Below are 23623 nucleotides of genomic sequence, written 5' to 3'. Positions count from 1 at the left end.
CTGCTCCTGCCCCACCGAACTCACCTTCACCTATCTGGACTCCATTTTCTCCCCCTTGGTCCAGGAACTCCCTACCTACATCCGTGACACCACCCACGCCCTCCACCTCCTCCAGGACTTCCAATTCCCCGGTCAACAACACCTCATTTTGACCATGGGTGTCCAGTCCCTATACACCTGCATTCCCCATGCAGATGGCCGAAAGGCCCTCCGCTTCTTGCTGTCCCACAGGCCTGACCAGTCCCCCTCCACTGACACCCTCATCCGCCCAGACAAACTCGTCCTCACCCTCAACAACTTCTCTTTCAATTCCTCCCACTTCCTACAGACACAGGGGGTGGCCATGGGTACCTGCTTGGACCCACGCTATGCCTGCCTCTTTGTAGGTTACGTGGAACAGTCCCTTTTCCGCACCTACACTGGCCCTAAACCCCACCTCTTCCTCCTTTAAATTGATGACTGTATCGGCGCCGCCTCATGCTCCCATGAGAAGCTCGAACAGTTCATCCACTTCACCAACACCTTCCACCCTAACCTCACGTTCACCTGGACTATCTCTAATACCTCCATCACCTTCCTGCCCTCTGTGTCTCCATCTCAGGCAACCACCTAGAAATCGATATCCATTTCAAGCCCACTAACTCCCACAACTACCTAGAATACACCTCCTCCCAACCAGCTTCCTGCAAAAATTCCATCCCCTATTCCCACTTCCTTTGCCTCCGCTGCATCTGCTCCCAGGATGAGGGATTCCACTCCGGTACATCCTAGATGTCCTCGTTCTTCAAAGACCAAAACTTCCCCCCGCGTGGTCGAGAATGCTCTCGACCGTGTCTCCTGCATTTTCCGCAACACATCCCTCACACCCCGCCCCTGCAATAACCACCAAAAAAGAATCCTCCTTGTCCTCACATACCACCCCACCAACCTCCGGATACAACGCATCATCCTCCGACACTTCCACCATCTGCAATCGGACTGCAAAACCAAACACATTTTTCCCTCCCCACCCTTGTCTGCTTTCCGGAAGGACCACTCTCTCCGTGATTCCCTTTTCCGCTCCACACTCCCCGCCAGGCTCACCAGACCCAGCACTTTTCCCTGCAACTGCAGGAAGTGCTACACCTGTCCCCACAGCTCCTCCCTCACCCCCATCCCAGGCCCCAAGAAGACTTTCCATATCAAGCAGAGGTTCACCTGCACATCTGCCAATGTGATATACTGCATCTGCTGTACCCGTTGTGGCCTCCTCTACATCAGATAAACCAAGCAGAGGCTTGGGGACCGCTTTGCTGAACACCTCTGCTTGGTTCGCAATAAACAACTGCACCTCCCGGTCATGAACCATTTCAACACCCTCTCCCATTCCTTAGATGACATGTCCATCCTGGGTGTCCTGCAGTGCCACAGCGATGCCACCTGAATGTTGCAGGAACAGCAACTCATATTCCACTTGGGATCCCTGCAGCCCAATGGCATCAATGTGGATTTCACAAGCTTCAAAATCTCCCCTCCCCCTACTGCATCCCAAAACCAGCCCAGTAAGTTCCTGCCTCCCTCACCTGTTCTTCCTCTCACCTATCCCCTCCTCCCAGCTGAAGCCGCACCTCCATTTCCTACCTACTAATCTCATCCCGCCCCCATGACTTGTCTGTCCTCCCTGGACTGACCTACTCCTCCCTACCTCCCCATCTACACTCAACTTTACTGGCTCCATCCCCACCTCTTGAACTCATCCTCACCCTCAACAACTTCTCTTTCGATTCCTCCCACTTCCTACAGACAAAGGGGATGGCCTTAGGTACGCGCATGGGCCCAGTCTATGCCTGCCTCATTGCAGGTTATGTGGAACAGTTCCTCTTCCGCACCTACACAGGCCCCAAACCCCACCTCTTCCTCCACTACATTGATGGCTGTATCGGCGCCGCCTCTTGCTCCCCAGAGGAGCTCAAACAGTTCATCCACTTCACCAACACCTGCCACCCTAACCTCAAGTTCATCTGGGCCATCTCCAACACATCCCTCACCTTCCTGGACCTCTCATTCTCCATCTCAGGTAAACAGCTATAAACTGATGTCCATTTCAAGCCCACTGACTCCCACAGCTACCTAGAATACACCTCCTCCCACCCACCCTCCTGCAAAAATTCCATCCCCTATTCCCAATTCCTCCGCCTCCGCCGCATCTGCTCCCAGGATGAGGCATTCCACTCCCACACATCCCAGATGTCCGTGTTCTTCAAGGACCGCAACCTTCCCCCCCACAGTGGTCGAGAACGCCCTTGACCGCATCTCCTGCATTTCCCGCAACACATCCCTCACACCCCGTCCCTGCCACAACCACCCCCAGAGGATCCCCCTCGTTCTCACATAACAGCCCACCAACCTCCGGATCCAACGTATCATCCTCCGACACTTCCGCCATCTACAATCCGACCCCACCACCCAAGACATTTTTCCATCCCCACCCTTGTCTGCCTTCCAGAGAGACCACTTTCTCCGCGACTCCCTGGTCCACTCCACACTCCCCTCCAATCCCACCACACCCAGCACCTTCCCCTGCAACCGCAGGAAGTGCTAAACCTGCCCCCACACCTCCTCCCTCACCCCTATCCCATGACCCAAGATGACCTTCCATATCAAGTAGATGTTCACCTGCGCATCTGCCAATGTGCTATATTGTATCAATTGCACCCAGTGTGGCTTCCTCTACATTGGGGAAACCAAGTGGAGGCTTGGGGACCGCTTTGCAGAACACCTACACTCGGTTCGCAATAAACAACTGCACCTCCCAGTCACGAACCATTTCAACTCCCCCTCCCATTTCTCAGACGACATGTCCATCATGGGCCTCCTGCAGTGCCACAATGATGCCACCCGAAAGTTGCAAGAACAGCAACTCATATTCCGCCTGGGAACCCTGCAGCCCAATGGTATCAATGTGGACTTCACAAGCTTCAAAATCTCCCCTTCCCCCACTGCATCCCAAAACCAGCCCAGTTCTTCCCCTCCCCCCACTGCATCCCAAAACCAGTCCAGCTTGTCTCTGCTTCCCTAACCTGTTCTTTCTCCCACCCATCCCTTCCTCCCACCTCAAACCGCACCTCCATTTCGTACCTACCACCTCATCCCGCCTCCTTGACCTGTCCATCTTCCCTGGACCTACCTATCCCCTCCCTACCTCCTCACCTATACTCTCCTCTCTACCTATCTTCTTTTCTCTCCATCTTCGGTCCGCCTCCCCCTCTCTACCTATTTATTCCAGTTCCCTCTCCCCATCCCCCTTTCTGAAGGGTCTAGGCCCGAACCGTCAGCTTTTGTGCTCCTGTGATGCTGCTTGGCCTGCTGTGTTCATCCAGCTCCACACTTTATTATCTCCGATTCTCCAGCGTCTGCAGTTCCTATTGTCTGTTAATTTGGGATGTAGGTCTTCCTCGGTCCTGGCTTTGATCCATAAACTATAGAGCACAGTATGAAGGAACACAAACCATACTGTCAGTATTTGCCATCTATTCTTTTTTGATTTAAATTGTGTTTTTTTTAAATACCGTTATTGTGCTTGACAAGTAAAAGCATCAACATTATGATTTTTTTTCTGAAAGGAGAGAAATAGTAACCAAACGAGGGCGCTCCAGAGCTATCCGTGAGTGTGTTTCGGTCTTTAACGCAGAATCGATTACAAAGCAATCCAGAGGAGAAAACATACTGTCTGCCTGTGGTGGGTGGTAGTGGGCGGAGCAGTTGGCAGAGGTGACCTAAGACTTGGTCAACAACAGGCGTTTAGAAGTGAACACTTGTAACTTGGCAGGATGAAAGGCAGATGTACTTAAAAGGAAAAGGTCCAGAAAATACAGGCAAGAATGCTAATGGTTCTTCAACAATTGGTGGAGAAGTTCTCCAGAGACTGGATAACAGAATAGAAAGACAGCTGCAAAGATACTGTGGAGGGAGAGGTTGAATAAGTTAATGATGAACATTACCTAAAGTAATAAATTACATTTAAATTGCACTTTGTATGAATTTCAATATATTTTTTTCTTTTAGATGCATTCACTGTTATACGGGAAAAAAAACGACTAGAGACATGTTGGACGCAAACAGATTGCATATATTAGAAAAATAACCATAAATCATTGCCAATGAAGGGTCAGCAAATACAAAAAATTAACTCTGATTTCTCTTCATAAATGTTGCCAGACCTGCTGAGCTTTTCCAGCGATTTGTTTTTTTGTGATGGCGTATAGGAGCCAGGAGGTCATATTGCGGCTGTACAAGTCATTGAGGAGGCCACCCTTAGAATATTTCTGAAGAAGGGTCCAGATCTGAAATGTCAGCTTTCCTGCTCATCTGATGCTGCTTGGCCTGCTGTGTTCATTCAGCTCTACACCTTGTTGTCTCAGATTCTCCAGCATCTGCAGTTCCTAATATCTCTTGTAGTCCAACAGGTTTATTTGAAATCACAAGCTTTCTAAGCGCTGCTCCTTCATCTGGTGAAGACTTCAGCAGCGCTCCCAAAGCTTGTGCTTTCAAATAAACCTGTTGGACTATAACCTGATGTGGTATGACTTCTGACTTTGACCACTCCAGTCCAACACCCGCATCTCCACATCACAATTAAATAATGTACTCTCATAGCAACGTTTTTCTATGACAAATTTAGAAGTTGCTGGAGAAACTTCAGAATTGAAGAGGGGTCACTGGACTCGAAACGTTGATATTACTTTCTATCCACTGTTGCTGTCAGACCCGCTGAGTTTCTCCAGCAATTTCTGTTTTTATTTGCGTTTATTTCAGATCTTTGGCATCCGTAGTTCTTTGTTTTATTTTGTTTTACAGTGCGCGCTCTGATTTTTCTGATTCAATCTTGCAAAAGTTGTAATTGATTGGAAACAGTACACGTGTTCAAGCTGTTACTAACGTCCCCTTCTTTAGTGGCTTTCCTGGGGAATTAAAACAATTCCTCCCACACGAAGCAGCCACACCCCTCCAATCACCCTTCGCAATTCTCAGCCCTGGGTCCGATTCTCCCCTGACCCACTCCCCCGGACTAAATGATTTCCAGAATTTCACGCACGGATTTTCCCATCCCTCGAACAACGGGCTCCAACGTGGTCGTTCAGTCAGCAACTAAACTTTTCTGGAACTTCCAACTGCCTTGTCACTGCCTCGCTGTTTTCAAAAGCCCCACATATTGTCTTTCATGGTTCCATTTCGGGTTGACTCCTCCGATTTCCCGCTGACTCTGCTTGATGTAAAACACTGAACGTCAACGCATCTCGCATTGGAGAACAGCGAATAAAATGCATTAGTCAATTTAACCTGTCGGCGCAACCGCTGCAAGTGTCCAAAATTAAACTGAAGGGCTCTTGTGACGCCCCTACTTCTCGGTCAGAAAGTTTGGGTATAACTCCTTTCTGCCCGAGACGTGTCATAACATTGCTCATCAAATTGATTGAAAACATCTATAACCTCAATAGGGTGTTATAAATTGCTTCTTAACTAAAATAACCTTGTGTTTCGTTTTTTAACCGTTTGAAACATGCCGAAGAATCGTGACACTGAAAAGGGAGTGAAAACTGGAAAGGCATACTGACAATTGAAGATGAATATAATGACGCGGGCACGGCGTCTTTGTCAATGATCTAGCGCTGGTCCCATTTTCTTGCCTCTTGACCGAGGCGGGGCGAGGAAACTTCATGTTGTTCTATTTCAGCCACAAGACGGCAGGGCTTGCCATACACCACATTCACCAGCGAGCGGCGCTACCCCCACTGACGTATGGACCAATCAGAGTGCAGTCTGCGGTGTAAACCCCGCCCCAATGGGGTATCCTACCATTGTGACGTCAGGCGGCGAAGACCCGCGATATAAAGTAGCGCCCGGGATTCCCTGGCCACGTGTCTGCTCTCATTGTTTCGGCTGACCAGTAGCAGGTATTACTGCTGCTGCAGCTGGGGGCTTTTAAAAACATCTATCTATTGCTGTCAGTTGTAGTCCTTTAAACCATGACCTCGGACGTTCCAAAAGCTTCGGATGCTGTTTGTCTTCACCCTAAAATTGCCCGGGAGGGAAAGGATTTGTGCCGGATGGTTACCGCTCCCAAGACCGGCAAATGTTACTGCCGAGGGCGGCTGCTCGGAAAGGTACGCGACAGCTCTATTAGAAAACCTCTTGCTTCATAGTAAAGCAGGTTAGAGGTGCGTGCTGCAGTGCAGTGTCGTGTCTCTTTTTTAAAACCATACGCATATGTCCTTTTTATTTTGCCCCAAGGGCAAAGTTTGCGGGTTCTGTTTGACTTGTGAACGGTTCTCGCCCACTTCTGGATGCTGTTTATTTAATTTTCTGAATTCCGTGCTTGGAGTGCAGGTGAGATGATGGTTATCTGTAGAACAAAGGTTTCATGAGAGTATTTCTATTTAAAACGTTTGTAATGACCTTCACTTTGCTAAATCACTTACATGTACATTCAACGAAGCGGGTATTGATTTTTCTTATATCTAAGATTGAATTCAGATGATAATTGTACAAATAACGGACTCTTGCGTGACTAAAACGACGATGAGCATAGTTTTTTTTCAAAAAGCTGTCACTTTCCTCGAACAAGTTATACATGGTCGTTATAGCTGAAGCTTTCCAGTTGACTGCACTTCATTATTAAATAGCCAGGTGTCTAGTGCACACAGCCTGCCTGTCAGTCGAAGCTTCTAATTATCAGCACTCCGTTTCATCTTTACTGTTCTACGCTTTAATTTCTCAATGGACACACGCTGGCTTTACGGACTTGAGTGGATTTTTTTGAGGGCGGGTTCTGAACATCGTTCTCCGAGGTTATGTTTCATTGATTCTGGCCGGACGAATGTTCTGAATCCACATGATTCCGCATGACCTAATGTGAATGATCTCTGCGGGGCGGTGGAACGGAGTTTATTTTCGGGCGTTGGTTGAGAATCTTTTCCACGTCCATATGGAAATAGACAAGTGAGATTTGTCGCCCAAACTGAGGAAAAGTTGCATCCCCTCTCTTCCAGCAAGCTTATACTGCCACGTGTGCTGAATTCCTGTATCTGGAAGCGGAAACCCCCTTCCAGCACTTCCATTTTTAAATATAGCACGAAGAGCAATGCTTAAAATATGCCTGTTGGCGTAGTACCAGACGTTTAGCCATGGCTGCCTCTTGGGTGAAAAAATAACTAAGCTGCCTCATGGTTTGTCTCGACCGTAAGCTGTCATATTACTTGGATCTGAACCTGAAGTTAGAGGGTGACTAATATCAACTTGCATTTGTATAACATCTTTCTAGAAACAGTTTACAACACTTTTTAAGATACACCTGGGGAGCATTATCAGAACGAAGTCTAACTTTGTGTCGTGCATTTGAATTGGATGTTCACAAACGTTAGGTTTTAAAATTACTCCTAACTTAGTGTAAATGGGATTTTGGTTATAACTTTATTTGAAATCCAGGGAAGAATTAAAAAAGGGAGGGGGTTAGCTGGTTAGGCACAAGTGTCTTACTTGGTTGTGTTATGAGTTTAATGGCTTATTTTCTTAGATTCCTGTGTATATCTACCTGAGTCAAAATGAAATTTAGTGCAAATGAGGAGGAAATGGAATGAAAATCAGACTCTAGCCTGGAGGGAAACTTGAAAATGGTCATTTTATTTAAAATCTTTCCTTAATTGACTATAATATCTGAAATGTCAACTGCTATCTCGAATGGTTGTTGGGCTGTCTGAATATTACTGCTTTGTCATTTTTAAAAGTGACAGATTGCACCAGCTTCATGGTTTGGAACTGTGTACCCTGATTTGTCAAAAATGATTCACTTAAATGACATCAAATCTGCCTGTTAGCGTAGGTTGTCTTGGTGTCAATGTCATCAGACAAAAAACACATCTGACTCTTGAAATGTTAGCACAGTGCTGTTGACTGTTCCATGTTACATGAGCCTATTGCCTGATCCAAGCTACACTTCTGCATTTACTGAATTGGAAAAATGTACATTATAATTTGACACTTGATACTGAAATGAGTACTTGTTTGAAATTAACTGTTGTTAGTGATGTGGTTTTGTTTTTGTTAGATGTGCATACCAGTATTAAATATTGGGAACCAGAAGCATGGGGTTAAGTAAAGCACAATCACTTTATTTTTCTGTCTCTGGTGCGTGCCCTCTCCTCCAATAGTACTGGAGAGCAAAACAACAGCAAACCACTCCCCATCCTGGGAAACTTGGTTGTGTAGAAATGTCTTCTGTACAATTGCTGCGTTAGGAACTGAGGCTTTTTTATTTAAGGAATATCACTTTTGGGTATTGATTGTTCAAAAGTCAAATGCTGAAATGAACAAGCTTCCTGACATAGAAGGGCTATGTAATCCAGTCTGGTATGTACGGTGGATTAGTTTTGTTAAAGCTTTTGTCTTTTCCAGAGTAGCTGGTTTGAACAGTGTGGTTATAATGGTAACTGTTTTAATGTACCCACCTGATCAACAGTTTTGATTTGTACAGAATTATGCATTAGATCGTTCTGAGAATGCTGCTGTTCTTCCACGTGTGCATATCATCGAGGGTTGGTCAACTTGATGTGTGGAAAGGTTGGCATTGGATTTGCAATCTTACTAGTTTAGTTATTTTTAATTATCAGGGTGGATTTGCAAGATGCTATGAAATGACTGATCTCTCCAGTAACAGAATATATGCCGTTAAAGTTATTCCACATTCCAGAGTGTCAAGGCCTCATCAAAAAGAGAAGGTAAGAACAAATTTGTCCAACATCTGTCAGCATCTTCTCCTCCCCCCCCCCCCCCCCCCCAAAATTTGTTGTTCCCTCATGAATGCACTTGTGGCCTAAAGCTGTAACCTCCTTGAAGAGAAAGTATGTTTTGCCTGATCGGAGAAGTGAGGGTTGTTTTTCTTTTGAATTGTGGAGTAAGATGTTTTTGAAGTGTACAGGTTGTGAAGGTCTTTCATTTGGGAGGCAGAGTTCTGGGACTTTTGAAATAGTAACAGTTTTATTTTTGAGGTCAATAGGGTGGCGTGGAGAGGAACTTGCAGTTGGTGATGCTGCAATGCATTTGCTGCCCTTGTCCTTTTGAAGTGGCTGTAATTGTAGGTTTGGATAGTACTGTCTGAGGAGCCTTAGTGTCGTTCTGCCATGCGTCTTGTTGATAGTGCACCCTGCTGTGCATTGGCAGTGACGGGAGTGAATGGCACCACATACTGAAAATCAAGTGGGTTCCCTGGTCTTGGATGGTGTCCAGCTTCTTCCAGCATTGGAGCTGCAGTGAGGCAAGTAAGGAGTTTCATCACACTGTACTTTGTGGATGATCGGTAGGTTTTGGAAAGTTGGGACATGTGTACATAGAACATTACAGGACAGTACAGGCCATTCGTCCCTCTATGTTGTGCTGACCTGTCATACCAATCTCAAGCCCATCTAACCTACACTATTTCATGTACGTCCATATGGTTATCCAATGACGACTTAAATGTACCTAAAGTTGGCGAATCTACTACTGTTGCAGGCAAAGCATTCCATTCCCTTACTACTCTGAGTAAAGAAACTACCTCTGACATCTGTCCTATATCTTTCACCCCTCAATTTAAAGCTGTGCTCGCCGTCACCATCCGAGGAAAAAGGCTCTCCCTATCCAACCCTCTGATTATTTTATGTTTCAATTAGGTCACCCCTCAACCGCCTTCTCTATAATGAAAACAGCCTCAAGTCCCTCAGCCTTTCCTCGTAAGACCTTCCCTCCATACCAGGCAACATCCTAGTAAATCTCCTCGGCACCCTTTCCAAAGCTTCCACATCATCCTTCTTATAATGCGGTGACCAGAACTGTACGCACTACTCCAAGTGCGGCCGCACCAGAGTTTTGTACAGCTGTAGCATAACCTCTTGGTTCCGGAACTCGATCCCTCTATTAATAAAAGCTAAAACACTGTATGCCGCCTTAACAGCCCTGTCAACCTGGGTGGCAACTTTCAAGGATCTGAGTACATTGACACCGAGATCTCTCTGCTCATCTACACCACTAAGAATCTTACCATTAGCCCAGTACTTTGTCTTCCAGTTACTCCTACCAAAATGTAACACCTCACACTTGTCTGCATTAAACTCCATTTGCCACCACTCAGCCCAGCTCTGCAGCTTATCTATGTCTCTCTGTAAACTACAGCATCCTTCGTCACTATCCACAACTCCACCGACCTTAGTGTCATCTGCAAATTTACTAACCCATCCTTCTACGCCCTCATCCAGGTCATTTATAAAAATGACAAACAGCAGTGGACCCAACACCGACACTTGCGGTACACCACTAGTAACTGGTCTCCAGGATGAACATTTCCCATCAACTACCACCCTCTGTCTTCTTTCAGCAAGCCAATTTCCGATCCAAACTGCTATATCTCCCAAAATTCCATTCTTCTGCATTTTGTACAATAGCCTATTGTGGGGAACCTTATTGAACACCTTGCTGAATCCATATACACCACATCAACCGGTTTACTCTCATCTACCTGTTTGGTCACCTTCTCAAATAACTCAATAAGGTTTGTGAGGCACGACCTTCCCTTCACAAAACCGTGCTGACTATCCCTAATCAACTTATTCTTTTCTAGATGATTATAAATTTTATCCTTTATAACCTTTTCCAATACTTTACCAACAACTGAGGTAAGGCTCACTGGTCTATAATTACCAGGGTTGTCTCTACTCCCCTCCTTGAACAGGGGAACCACATTTGCTATCCTCCAGTCATCTGGCACTATTCCTGTAGACAATGATGAGTTCAAGATCAATGCCAAAGGCTCAGCAATCTCCTGCCTGGCTTCCCAGAGGATCCGAGGACAAATCCCATCCGGCCCAGGGGACTTATCTATCTTCACCCTCTGAAGGATTTCTAATACCTCTTCCTTGTGAACCTCAATCCCACCCAGTCTAGTAGCCTGTATCTCAGTATTCTCCTCGACAACATTGTCGTTTTCTAGAGTGAATACTGTTGAAAAATATTCATTTTGCGCTTCCCCCTATCTCATCTGACTCCACACACAACTTACCACTGTAAGTCACTGTGTAGTCACCCTTTGCTTGCCTCCTGGAATTTGGTTCTTTTGTTCATGTCTGAGCAGAGGCTGTAACATGGCCAGGAGCTGACTGGCCCTGGTAAACCCAAAGTGTGCATTGCTGCGCAGGTTATAGCCAAGTGTTGTTGTTGTCAGCTTCTTTCTCCCCATACCAGCCCTGCCCCTAAAAAAGAAAGTCAATTTACTAATGATCAAGAGACTGATAGGGCAGTAATTCATGAAGTTAGATTTATCCTGCTTTTTTCTCTAGTACATGGAGAATAGATAATCTTCTAGCATAGCTGGGTAGATTCCAGCATTTGTCTAGCTGCCCTGGAGCAGCATGACTTGAGGTGAAGCTTGAGTCCAGAGTGGGAAGCCCTTCAGAAGGATTAATGCAAACTCAACAGACCAAATAGCTCTTTGCAGTGTAGAGTCCGACAATTCTAATGTCAAGGATCCATAATGTTTTACGATCTTCAGGTGCTTTCAGCTGTTTCTACATCAAATAGTGAATCAAATTGACTGACTGAAGATGCTCCAGACTTCATGGAGATTTAGAATGGTCATCCACTCAGTACACCTAGGTGTACATCTTTAAGATCTTGAGAAATGCAGGGGAGTATCTGTGCACAGGTTACTTCTGAAAAGGGCCTGCACATACATGATGGGTTGAATGGCCTTCTGTTTGCAACAGTTTTGTATGACAACTTTAGGCATTCAACAGAAGCTCATCAGGAGTTTTGAGGTGTACCTCACGAGGGGCCAGAGAATCTTGGCTTAACGTGGTTGTGACCTGGCATTGGGATTAGTCGTATATAACATGAAACATTTCATTTGAGCTGTGATTTTATAATCTAAAAGACTGAACTATTTTCAAACTTTCCTTAACAGATTGAAAAGGAAATTGAACTCCATAAATCCCTGTCCAATAAACACATAGTGAAATTTTACCATAACTTTGAAGATGATGAAAATATTTATATCTTTCTAGAGCACTGCAGTCACAAGGTGGGTAGAATTGTGTTGACAGCCTGTCTGTGCTACTGTAGGTTGACTTGTTCTTTGTGCATAAACTTTTGAATCCTCTAAACTTCGTCACCAATTCATTTGCTCACAGCAAGAATTTGAAATTGCATTGAAAATGTAATTCACATTTTAAAAATTAACTTTGCTACTTTTTATATTGTTCACTTATCAGTTGAACACTTTGTATTTGGCTTTTTGATTCTGTCTTGGGTTTCAGTTAGTATAAAGTGAAGGGATGAATCTGCAATTTTCTTAGTGCTATTTTGTTGCCTTTCAGTCATTAGCGCATATTTTGAAAACAAGAAGAACGTTAACAGAGCCAGAAGTCCGGTATTATCTCAGACAGATTATCTTGGGCCTCAAGTACCTCCATGTTCGGGATATTCTTCATAGAGATCTCAAGCTAGGTTTGTATAATCGAGTGACTTACAGACTGATTAGGTGCATTGCTTTTATCTCTCTAAAGTGATTGGTTCAAGTTCTGAAGGCTGAAGTGAGGTATGTGCAGTTAGCTTTAGTGCTTCTAGCTTGGACGGTACAAAATTGGCCTGATGTCTGCCTAGATGTGCATGAGGAACTTTTTTATGCTCCCCTTTTTTAAAGAAAGAACATTGTATTGTTTATACTGTTTCATGTCTCCATCTCCGTTCTGGAGGAGTGTCACCTTGCATGCACCTGGGTACCAGTCTTGGCTAGCTAATGACCATTTTGGGTGAGGTAATGGAATGCGTGTGACTAGTTTTTTTAAGCCAAAACTATGTTGTACCTGAGAATCCCTTCTGGAAATCCTGTCCCCATCTCCTGCCTTTTCAGTGACTAGAATCATACAGCGTGGAAACAGATCTTTTGGTTTAACTATTCCATGCTAATGTTCCCAAGCTAGTCTGTTTGGCCTGTTGTTTTTTTTCTCTCCATATCCCTCCAAACCCCACCCCACTTCCTTATTCATGTGCTTATCCAAATATCTTTTTAAACATTGTAATTGAATCTTCCTCTGGAAAGTCATTCCACATACACTTCACACTTTTTTTGTAGAAGTTGCCTCTTGTCCTTTTGTAAATAGTTTTCCTCTTCCTCTTTTAAATATGCCCCTAGTTTTGACCACCCCAACCTTTTTATGTCCCTCATATAAGTATCAATAATATCATCCCTCAACATCCTACACTCAGCGGGGGGGACAAAAGATCCAGCCTATCTTGATAACTCAAATGTGGTTAAATTTTTTTTTTCTCCACCTTGATGATATCCTTCTGATAGCAGAGCAAACCAGAACTGTGCACACAGCTCCAGAACAGCCTCATCAACATGGCATCTCAACTCCTATGCTCAATCCATTGAGCAATGAAGGCAAGCATGCTAAATGCTGCCTTAACACACTGTTACTTGTGATGCAAATTTTAAAGAACTAGGGACCTGAAACCCTCGGGATAATGGGAACTGCAGATGCTGGAGAATCCAAGCTAACAAAGTGTAGAGCTGGATGAACACAGCAGGACAAGCAGCATCTTAAGAGCACAAAAGTTGACATTTTGGGCCTAGACCCTTCACCAGAAGGGTCTGACACCCTAGGGCTCTGCTTGCCAACACTACCAAGGGCCTGACTTTTCAATTCTACAATTGCATTGCATTTTGGCAAAATCAGCCTAATTTTTTTCCCAAATTAAAACTCCATCTGCCACACATCACCCCATTGATCAAGATACCTCTTGTATTTTCTGGCCACATATTAAAAAGAGAAATCAGTATCTAATTGCCTTTGCTGAGGAGATAAATATTTTTGTCCTCAACTGAGGCAGATCTTGGGCACTAAATCTGTTTTTAGAATAAATGTAACTTCACCATGATTTGCTTTCTTCCTTCAAGCCTTTCTCTTTTTACTTCTATACAGGGAATTTCTTTGTTAACGAGAACATGGAAGTGAAAGTTGGAGATTTTGGCTTGGCAACTAAGCTTCTACCAGTTGACCAGAGGAAGAGGTGTGTAATCCATTAAAATAAATGCAACACTTAAAGTTGCATGGAATTATGATTTCAGATTTGGGGCTGTTGGAAGGAGGTTGAAAGATTAGCCAACTCCATGTATGTACAATTGATCAGTAGTACAAGGGAGTTGGTAAACTGTGAAACTAGGACATGCAGTTGGAGCACGGATCTTGCATATGGTAGTTCTTTGATCTAGGAATAATTAATGCTGGACCTAAAGCACCCTTTTTAGGCCTTTAACTCAAGAAGAAAAATCTAAGCTCTGCAGAGGGAGAGACTTCATTAACTGGATTTGCTTTATGGTTGGATGGCTGACTTTTTAAGCTAGATTTGAGCTACTCCGAAACTAGCTTGACAACTACTTGTTCTTATTAAAATATTCAGCCTTGCTTCTTTTTCAGGACTGTCTGTGGTACTCCAAACTATCTGGCACCTGAAGTACTAAACAAACAGGGTCACGGTCCTGAGGCTGACATCTGGTCTTTAGGCTGTGTAATGTAAGTTTACTTTTTGTTTGTATAGCAATCAGAAGGTATGGAAAAAGTGGCAAACCACTATAAACAATCAAGGCTATTTTTAAACAGATGTTGATCAACTTGGAGCAGGCACGGGGTTCGTTTGTAGTGATGACAAAACCACTACTTCCTGCGTATGAAGCCTCCATGCTGATGTTAAACTTCAGTTAGTAGTGATGTTGAGCCTGAAATGTGAGGAAGCTCCAGCAAACACAGATCTGCCCTGACTGACTTAGCTCTGTGTGTGCCATTTATCTAAACTTAAGTTGGAGCATTGCACGGTGTGCATTGTAGTTTGGCTCAACGTGCACAAAACCCACCAATAGTCTTTCCTTGTTGCTTATCACGCAAAGAGCACTCTTCTTGTAAAGCAGCCACTGGTGCTCTTGTATCTTGACAGCTTGATCCTTGTTCTTTCAGACCTCTAACTATCAATTGGAGGAATTGCTGATCACTTTGTGAAAATCTGTATCTAATCAAAGTTCTTACGTAACCCTTAAATTTAATCTCTTGTGAAACTTGATGTTTCGCACTTCAATTTTAAAGCCATGGAATCTCAACTGCAATCTGTAGTGTAATTGTAAAATGCTTTGCTTCTCCTACAGTCAGTTTTGCATGCAGCTTTTAAATCTGAGGAGGATATTGCTGTTGGAATTCTGGGATATTGAACAGTTTTCCATTGTTCATAGGTACACAATGTTGTCTGGGCGGCCTCCATTTGAGACCTCTGACCTCAAGGACACCTACAGATGCATTCGAGCAGTTGAGTACAGCATGCCATCCTCGTTTTCAGTTGCTGCAAAGGATCTTGTCAGTAGCATCCTGAAGAAGAACCCAGAACAAAGACCTACCCTAGATGCAATTATGCAGCATGACTTTTTCACAAAAGTAAGAATGCTTCCCAGATCGGGATGACTGTATGTGGGTTTTTGAGGCAGTGCGGGCAGAGAGAAACAATGGACTTGCCTGGTTCCAATTTGAACACCCAGCAGTACTGAATATCAATAGTCTACTGTCGCCAGATGCTTTGTTTTAAACTGTTGAGAGACTACACTTTGTTTTTTGAGCTTGTCTTGCTACAATTGCTTTGCAATACTTCTTTCCTCCAATCTCTAATGCATAATTTTATATTGATAGTAACATGGGATGGGGGTGGGAGGATTTGCCTCAAGGTGAAAACTTTGGAGCTGTAATTCCTGTACCCTTTTTTTCACAAACTTAAGTGAAGTGTTAGTTTGCAAAAGAAATTCATCTGCCATTGTCACCTGGGCTACTCATATTTGTGAATATTGAGTTCTATTGCAGAATTAACAACTGGAAACAAGCCATTTTGAAGAATAGGATCTTTGGTTACTTCAGTATCTTGTGGAGGTGGGGGGGGGGGGGGGGGGGGGAAAGTAAACATGTATGCATGTGAACCGAGAACAGAAGTAAGCCACTTGCTCAGTCCTTTACAATGTTCTCTGCCATTTTAATATGATATATTTAAATACTCCACATAAACAAGCTAGAGTATTTGGTTCTGGTTTATGTTTTTGAAATGTAATGTTTGCAGGTAACACTTTTAATCAAGGTTGTTTTTGGCGTGCAGGGCTTTATACCTGATGTGCTCCATCCAAGCAGCTGCTTAATGGTTCCGGAACTGAATGTCCCAGCTCCCACTAAAAACCTTCTGAGAAAATTTACCGAAGCTTTGTTTTTTAGGAAACAAAAGTCAAAAGGTTAGTGATGTGACCACTTTATAACGCTGCTAAAATTAGTCACTTTTTAACAATTATCCATTAATCTGATTTGCTGGCTGTTTGTAGCCTTGCAATCCTGCTGCTCTTGGATTGTTAATAGGAACAGTGGCTGATGGGCAAAGCAAAAAGCTGTGTTCCGAGCATCAAATTATCTTTATACTTTAGCTCAGTCACTTAATAGTCTTTTCATATACTTTAGAAATATAATGACTATACTTATCCTCTCCTATCACATGCTTGTAACTTAAATTGCAGTAACTGTGCACTAAAACTTCTTTAATCTTGTCTATGCTGCATAATCTTTATTCCGTAAAGATGTTGTAATTTGTTCCTTCTTTGGAAAAATCATTTGGTTCTTGCGCCTAGACTCCAGATTACAAAACTTTTTTTCAAGTTATAGGGATCATCATGGTATTTCTTGCTGTGGAAATTCTTTAGCACTAGATGAAAACCTTTCCACACCTTCTCTCCACCCCCCGCCCCCCGGCCAAAAAATCATCAGTATTTCTGCAGATATCTGGTGAATCTTGTTCCTTGCTGTAATAGCATAACTTGGCTTGGTCTCAGATTCTCTAAGCAAAGCACTATGTTCCACACAGCAATCTCTTACAATTTATACTAAATAAATTACCTAGTGTAGTTTTTATTCTTTCTTTGGCCTAAAACTTTGCCTGTCTGGATTGCAGATACTAAAACCACTTGTGTGGAAAAGGATGATATTTCCAAGCTTGCTGCAGATCTTGTAAAGACTTCCATCCACAGACAGACCAGTTATAAAACTGAGAATGCAACGGAGGTAAAAAGTTTGCACTTTATAAATCTTCCCCAGTAACTTGGTTCTAGCCACCATTTCAAAGTTAATAAAGTCCTCCATTTCCTTTTTGTTTTTCCAGAAACACAGACTTTGGTCAAATGCTAGACTTTTCTTTTTGTAGTCTAATACCCTTATGTCCATAATTTTTTGTTAATGGAACTAACAAGTCCTACTTCTCAAATGGTTTAATTCTTGCTTTGCTCCATTCTGGAGTTGTCTTAGCTCAATTGTCCATTCAGGCCTTCCATTTTTTTTCTCTTCTCCCCCCCCCCCCCCCCCCCCCCCCACCCACATCTCTTTCCCAGCTTCCTTAACTGTTTCTTTTGTATTGCATTAATAGTATATTTGCATATTTTTTGCACTTCAAATGCAAAAGCCCAAAATCCAATTTTGGCACACCCTGGCATCATTTTTGTCTGAACTGGAAAGTAACAAGTAGCTGGATGCAATTCCTATGACAGTACACTTATTTTTAAAAAAAATCTGCAATTATTACAGTTACAATGACAAATGTCAAATGCAAAACTGATGTTCTTGAGGTCAGAATGACTCATAGAAAATTTGATATGCAGAAGGAGATGAAGGAAATGCGTTCCTTTTTTATGTTGGAATCATTGTGGCTTCCTGCATTTTGAACTTAACCTATTTAACTGTTGATCAAACTGTGTTGCAAGCAGTTTGTTTCCTGTTCTTGCATAAATCCCTTCATCATGCGTATTTTTGGTTTCTGTGCAAACACTTCTTGTGATAAACTTTTTCACACCTAGATGCTGTCCTTAATGACAGCGATAACATGGCTTCCAGAATGTGAACAAAATATTAGTATAACAATTAACTTTGCTCAGTCTCTCTGTTCCTGAAGAAGTCTTGAACCTTTTTATTTATGCATATTAATAATGTTCTAATCTTTTTAGCATACACTTCCCACTGGCCAAACTGCAAACACCTTTTCCAGAGGAACAGAAAAAGATTCAAAGTTAACCACTGAACCAGGAGGTGCCAACTATGAAAGTGAGTTGGTCATTTTTTTAAATCCCCTTCTGTATCCAGATGTGCTCTTGCACACTTAACTTTCCCACCACCAAATCCTGTTTGTTTGGTTTTTTAACCACCAACAAATCACTAGGTAGCTCATTGGAAACCTTACATGCAAAACCTATTACAAGGAGTGCAATCAAGTGTGGGTGGGGAAGGGAGCATGGGAAGGGACTAAATAAAATGGAATTGTAGGGGGAAATAAAGGACTATATACTCTTTCCTTCTCTCCCCCCCCCAAACAGTACCCACCTGTTAAAGAAGTTGAGCATTGATGGACACCATGTGTTCCCTCTCCAATGATACAAACTTGGGGGTAAATAAACATTTTTGCCTTTATGATCATGTTGAACCAATTTGGTGAGAGGGCTTATTTTAGTGCTGTACAATCTTGGCTCAGCTGGCTAGACAGCTGGTTTGCAATGCAGAGTGATGCCAACAACATGGGTTCAATCTCTGCCAGCAGAGGTCCCCTCTTTTCCCCTTTTCCTGGGTGCAGCGAGCCATCCAGTTAAGCCATCATTCCACAGTGGGAGCAGCCCTATGGTCAGCTAAAACTATTGGCAACTTTACCTTTTTAATCTGCCAGTTTGCTCTAATATTCAGCAATGGTCTGTCTATGGATGTTAGATGAAATGTATCCTGAATGTTAAGTACTCTTGTTTTGTAGCTGTTGAAGATGGATCCATAGCTCAACAAATGGCAGATGCTGCTTCCCACGTTCTCAAAAGCTGTCTTTCAGCCATGCCATCAGGTACTTTTCTTATTTGGAAGCCAGTGGATTAAAATCTCAATGTAATGAATTTTGTCCCTCTTTCTCTTTTTCTTTCTCACCACACTCTCGTGCTCTCTTTTTTTCTTGCGCGCGCGCTCTCTCCATAAGAAAATAAGAGACGCTTTTCCTTGCAGTATCTTCCATTTGAGATATTTCACTTGCAGGATGGTCAAGTTTTCAAATATCCTCCTAGAAAGAAGGCCTTTATCCTTCAATTTAAAATGTTATAGCCAGTAAATTGGTTTGAAGGGTACTTCCTTTGTAGGTAAATTGGCAGTAATTGCACAAGTCGGAAACCTACTGGCATTTAATACAATTTCTTATTCATGAAATTGATTTGAGAAATGTTTGCCAAGAAACACTTGTTCCTTCTAGGTCTAAGGGAACCTCTTTGTAGTCACAAGGGAGTGATGCACTGAAAGTGTTATTCTAGCTTGGTGCTTGTGTGGGCTTGAATTCTTTTCCCCTAAATATCCAGTTGACAAATGATACTAAAACCAAAAGCTACCCAGCTAGATAAAATCCTTATTGCTTCTCTTGCATTTTCATTAGCCTAGACTTACTAATTTTTTTTGTCCTCTCTCTCTCTCTCTCTCTCTCTCTCTTGCAGTGAAAAAAAACCCAGTTGGACATAGTCTGCATAGGTCCAAGCCCTTCTTGTGGGTTACCAAATGGGTTGATTACTCCAATAAATACGGTTTTGGTTATCAGTTATCTAATCGCAGTATTGGTGTACTGTTCAATGATGGAACTCATATGGGTCTCTCCCCTGACAGAAGGTGAGTTCCATTCCTTATTTTCAAATGTGAACCCCTTGCAGAAGACTTAAGCAAACTCTTAACTATCCAGCCCATGTGCAGAACATCTAATAAAATGCATGTAAATGTTAGCCATGTCATGTTGCTAGCATCTAACTTCCCTCTAATCTGTTGAATCTCTTTTATACACCCCAACTTTTTGTAGCTTGTAACTTTCTGGTTTTTTAGATTTTTAAATTGAAGTTTTTTTTTGCTTTGTCATGTCTGTGTTGAATTTACTTAAAGCATGATTTTCCCAGAAACTGAAATTTTTCCCCTCCCTCTTTTCACAGGAGTGTGTTTTATTACCTCAATAACCACCAGCATTTTTCCTTCTCTGCCTCTGCAATTCCAGAGCAGCTAGTGAAACAGATGGCAGTTGTCCTATATTTTGCCAATTACATGGAAGAAAATTTGATGGAGGTGAGTAATGCACAGCCTTGATATCACACCAAAACTACAGCACATCCATTTTTAACACATTTTCTCCCCCCTCCCCCACCTTGTGGTTAAAGTTTCTAATCAATTGAAATTCTTAAACTGAATTAAGTTGTAAATTGCCTAGATTCATGTCATGTAATTTTAAATAAACATTTTTAGCAAAGCATGATCCTTTCAATGCACTAATCATTTTTTTGCCTTTTTGAAGTTTGCACAGGAGAATTTTAACACTTTTTTTTTGCAGGGAGGCGACTTGCCCAGGACATTCCTTGAAGACTGTCACGATCCATCTTTGTTCCTGTTGCAGTGGGTTAAAACTGATCATTCCCTATTAATGCTGTTCAACAATGGTACTTTACAGGTAACCTTGTTTTTCAGATTTTAAATGTAGTCAATCTCTAGTTAGTAGCTATCAGATGCCCCTACCTTAGCCAATTTCCCCCTGTTTGATCTGTACACTTAAATTTGTCATTCAGTATCATAAATCTTAAATATACCGCTCTTCCTTTCTTGGGCCAAGGGAATCTTAACATTTTCTTCGGTTGGCCCAGTAAATGTCAATAAATACTTGTTCATGTTGACATTGTGGGGAGGAAGTCCTGCTCTAAAACAGTGAGCACTGTAATCTGTCTAGTCTAATGTCTCATGATTTCTATTTAACTTCCACCCCCCCTGGATTGGAATAATTGAACTTTGTACATGAATAATGTTGAAATAAAGCAGTAACATTTTACCCCTTGTTAACAGGTTAACTTTTATCATGATCACACAAAGCTCATTCTGTGCAAAGCTGACCATTCTTATCTACTTACTTACATCAACAAAGAGCGTGTTGCCTGCACATACAAACTGAGTACTATAATGGAACTGGGCTGTTCACAAGAACTGTACCATCGTCTGACATACACACTGAAACTGTTGCAGTAGCAACAGAAGGCAAACCACGTACGAATCGATTCCTCTCTTGAAGAGGAGAGGAAAATAGCATTACCTCTACTAAGGACTTTTACAAGGTGCAAAAATTGAACAATTGGCAAGAAAAGCTGCTGTTTAGTTTGGAGGAGTGGAATCTAAAGTCGAACTATTGGTGGTTTATAATCTTGCGTCTGTTTAAATGTCACTAATGAGAAGAATGTGTTAGCACACGTGAGCTGTTATTGAAGTTATTTTTTTTGTTTTCCACTCCCTCAATGCTAGAGAGTTTGAAGAATTTCTGTGGGTTGTGAAATTTGCCACAGCTTCTTAATTACTACCTTGAAATCAGTTTGTTTTTTTAAATTTTAAGTTTATGCTCCAGTGCAGCTATGTTTTAGTGGCTTTTTGACTTTTGTCTCAATCTCCTGAATGGAAAACCAAATCTTGTGATCTTCTTCTCCTTCTCCCCCCCCCTACTTCCCCTTCCCCTTCCCCCTTCCCCTCAAGGCAAGCTTGCCTTGATCTTTAACAAGTGACTCCTTTTTTGAGTTTGCTAGGTCTTCAGCTTTTAGAAAACGCTGCTTCCTCTATCTTGGTAAGAATGTTTTGCAGAATGCAGTGGGCCCAGAACCATTTCAAAACTGACTTGGGTCAGATTATGTTGAAAATGCAAACAGTGGGAATGGTGTATGATTTATTGCAGATGGAATGCAGTATAAATGCACACTCCATTGCTAGTTCACTAAACCAGGATCTGGATAGGCCAGAATTGATCGATCTTCTCTTGTTTGTTTTTCTTTGGTGCCATGAGCGATGTTTTATTTTTTCTCTTATGAAAGCAAACTGTCCTACCTTTCTTAACCAAAGGCTGTACATTTCAACTTGGTAATGTTTCTTTTTTGAAAATGGTCAAAACTGGTTTTATTTCAAAGAAAATCCTGGTTTAATCCACCTGTGTAATGGCCTTTTTATGAAGGTTTGGATTTTTTTCTAGTGCTTGTCTTTAGATTTTAGAGATTTGGCAACAGCAGTCTGCTCACCAATAGTGCCCTTTTTTGTGTGGGGTTGGAAGGGAAGAGGTTGGCAGCTTTGGCTATGACCAGCCTGTGTTCTGATTCCATACAAACTAGATATGCGGTTTAAGGTAACTTTTTTATTTAATATAATGGAATTGTGATTCCATGTTTGTATGCACTACTAAACTGAGACATTTGCCACAATCTAAAAAATGGCAATTGTATCCAGGCTATTTAGCTATCTTAACTACTTCACTGACTGCAAACTTTTCTTTTGCCTTTTTTTGATAGTTGGGAGAAGGAAGACCACCCTAAGCCCAGAACCACCTTAGCTCTAATCTTAGTGTGGTGTTCCTAAACTTTCTTCCATATCAAAAGAAAATTTATAAATTGGAAAACTTAAATTGCTGTTTCAGGGTAGTGTGGAAGGTGGCTCAACTGACGACTTACATCCTAATGTTCAGCTCATTCCTATCTTTATGCCTCTGTCTGTAGATTTGAAAAGTATTTAATAAATCTGGTCTTATTTATGTTCATGAAAGTACTGAATGAGCCTATTTATTTTTGTATTTATTATTTATTTCCTTGTTTTTAAGGATAACCATACAACTGAAATTGTGAAAAATGAGTTGTAAGATTTTTTAAATTATCAAATAAAGTTGTTTTGTTTTTTCCTTCAAACCTATTTGTTTTCATGTTTCATGCCAATGGATTGTTACAGTTTTCAAGTATACATGCAAATCATGTGGATGTGTAACTTGCTCTGAGCATCCAGGTGGTTTGTGGTTGAAGAGAAGACCAAGATTTGCAGCATCTGTGATTCCCTAGCCCATCTCGTGTAACCCCTTTTCCCAATGACTAGAAAAATTGAGAATCAGCATAGGGAAATTTCCTGACCAGATGAAGAATACATAATAGGTTGTTTGTGTGTTTTGTTTTTGGGGTTCACTCCACTGAGGAATGGAGTAGAAATCTCCCTGCCTGGCCTGTTCCAGTTTATCTGCTTGACTTTCTTTCATGGTATGCTGTGCTATGTCCATTTAACAATTAGGAATTAGTGGGAGTAGGCAATTCAGCCTTTTTTGAGTCCCCTGTACCAATTGATATGATAATGGTTGATCTGGTACTGGTCTCAGCTTTGCTTCCTTCTCCCTGTAGCCCTTTTTTCCCTTTTTTGAATCCTGCTTTTCATCAGAATCTTGATTTCTGCCTCCACTGAACTCCTGGAGCAGTGTGTTCCATAGATTCCCAATCCTCAGGAGTAGGTCCCTGTCCCCATGTTTGTTTTTTATTTTTGCCCCTTTTTTGTTCTATTTTTGGGACAACTTTTGAACAAGAGGATCCACTGTTCAATGAGCACCTTCTCAATTCTTTTTTTCTTTCTACCCCCCCCCCCCGAGTTTTTATACATCTCCATCTCCATTTTTCCCCTTTCTGAACTCCTGAGTATGAGCCCAAGCTATCCGCTTCAAGTCCCCCTCCCATTCCTTA

At 42.4% G+C, this 23623-nt stretch overlaps 1 protein-coding gene across 1 annotated transcript; it reads left to right on the top strand.

The window, feature by feature from the left end:
* The first annotated feature begins 5912 nt into the window (after window positions 1-5912).
* plk3 (polo-like kinase 3 (Drosophila)) lies at window positions 5913-22758 on the top strand. The gene is made up of 15 exons (XM_048538955.2): window positions 5913-6143; window positions 8646-8753; window positions 11966-12082; window positions 12378-12507; window positions 13989-14076; window positions 14484-14579; window positions 15287-15485; window positions 16189-16318; window positions 17026-17135; window positions 18068-18164; window positions 18859-18942; window positions 19574-19742; window positions 20054-20183; window positions 20446-20562; window positions 20949-22758. The coding sequence occupies exons 1-15, from the start codon at window positions 6006-6008 to the stop codon at window positions 21126-21128; spliced, it is 1893 nt and encodes a 630-aa protein (XP_048394912.1). The 5' UTR covers window positions 5913-6005; the 3' UTR covers window positions 21129-22758.
* The last annotated feature ends 865 nt before the right edge of the window (window positions 22759-23623 follow it).

The sequence above is a fragment of the Stegostoma tigrinum genome, chromosome 8 (assembly GCF_030684315.1).
Source record: "Stegostoma tigrinum isolate sSteTig4 chromosome 8, sSteTig4.hap1, whole genome shotgun sequence".
Taxonomy (NCBI): Eukaryota; Metazoa; Chordata; class Chondrichthyes; order Orectolobiformes; family Stegostomatidae; genus Stegostoma; species Stegostoma tigrinum.
This window is presented reverse-complemented; position numbering and strand designations above follow the sequence as displayed.

Bases quoted from the DNA above. Each gene is read 5' to 3' on its own strand.
- plk3 (XM_048538955.2), top strand. From the start codon at position 6,006: ATGACCTCGGACGTTCCAAAAGCTTCGGATGCTGTTTGTCTTCACCCT. The intron at 19,743-20,053 runs GTGAGTTCCATT...CTCTTTTCACAG, and splicing joins GGTCTCTCCCCTGACAGAAG to GAGTGTGTTTTATTACCTCA. The intron at 20,563-20,948 runs GTAACCTTGTTT...CCTTGTTAACAG, and splicing joins TCAACAATGGTACTTTACAG to GTTAACTTTTATCATGATCA.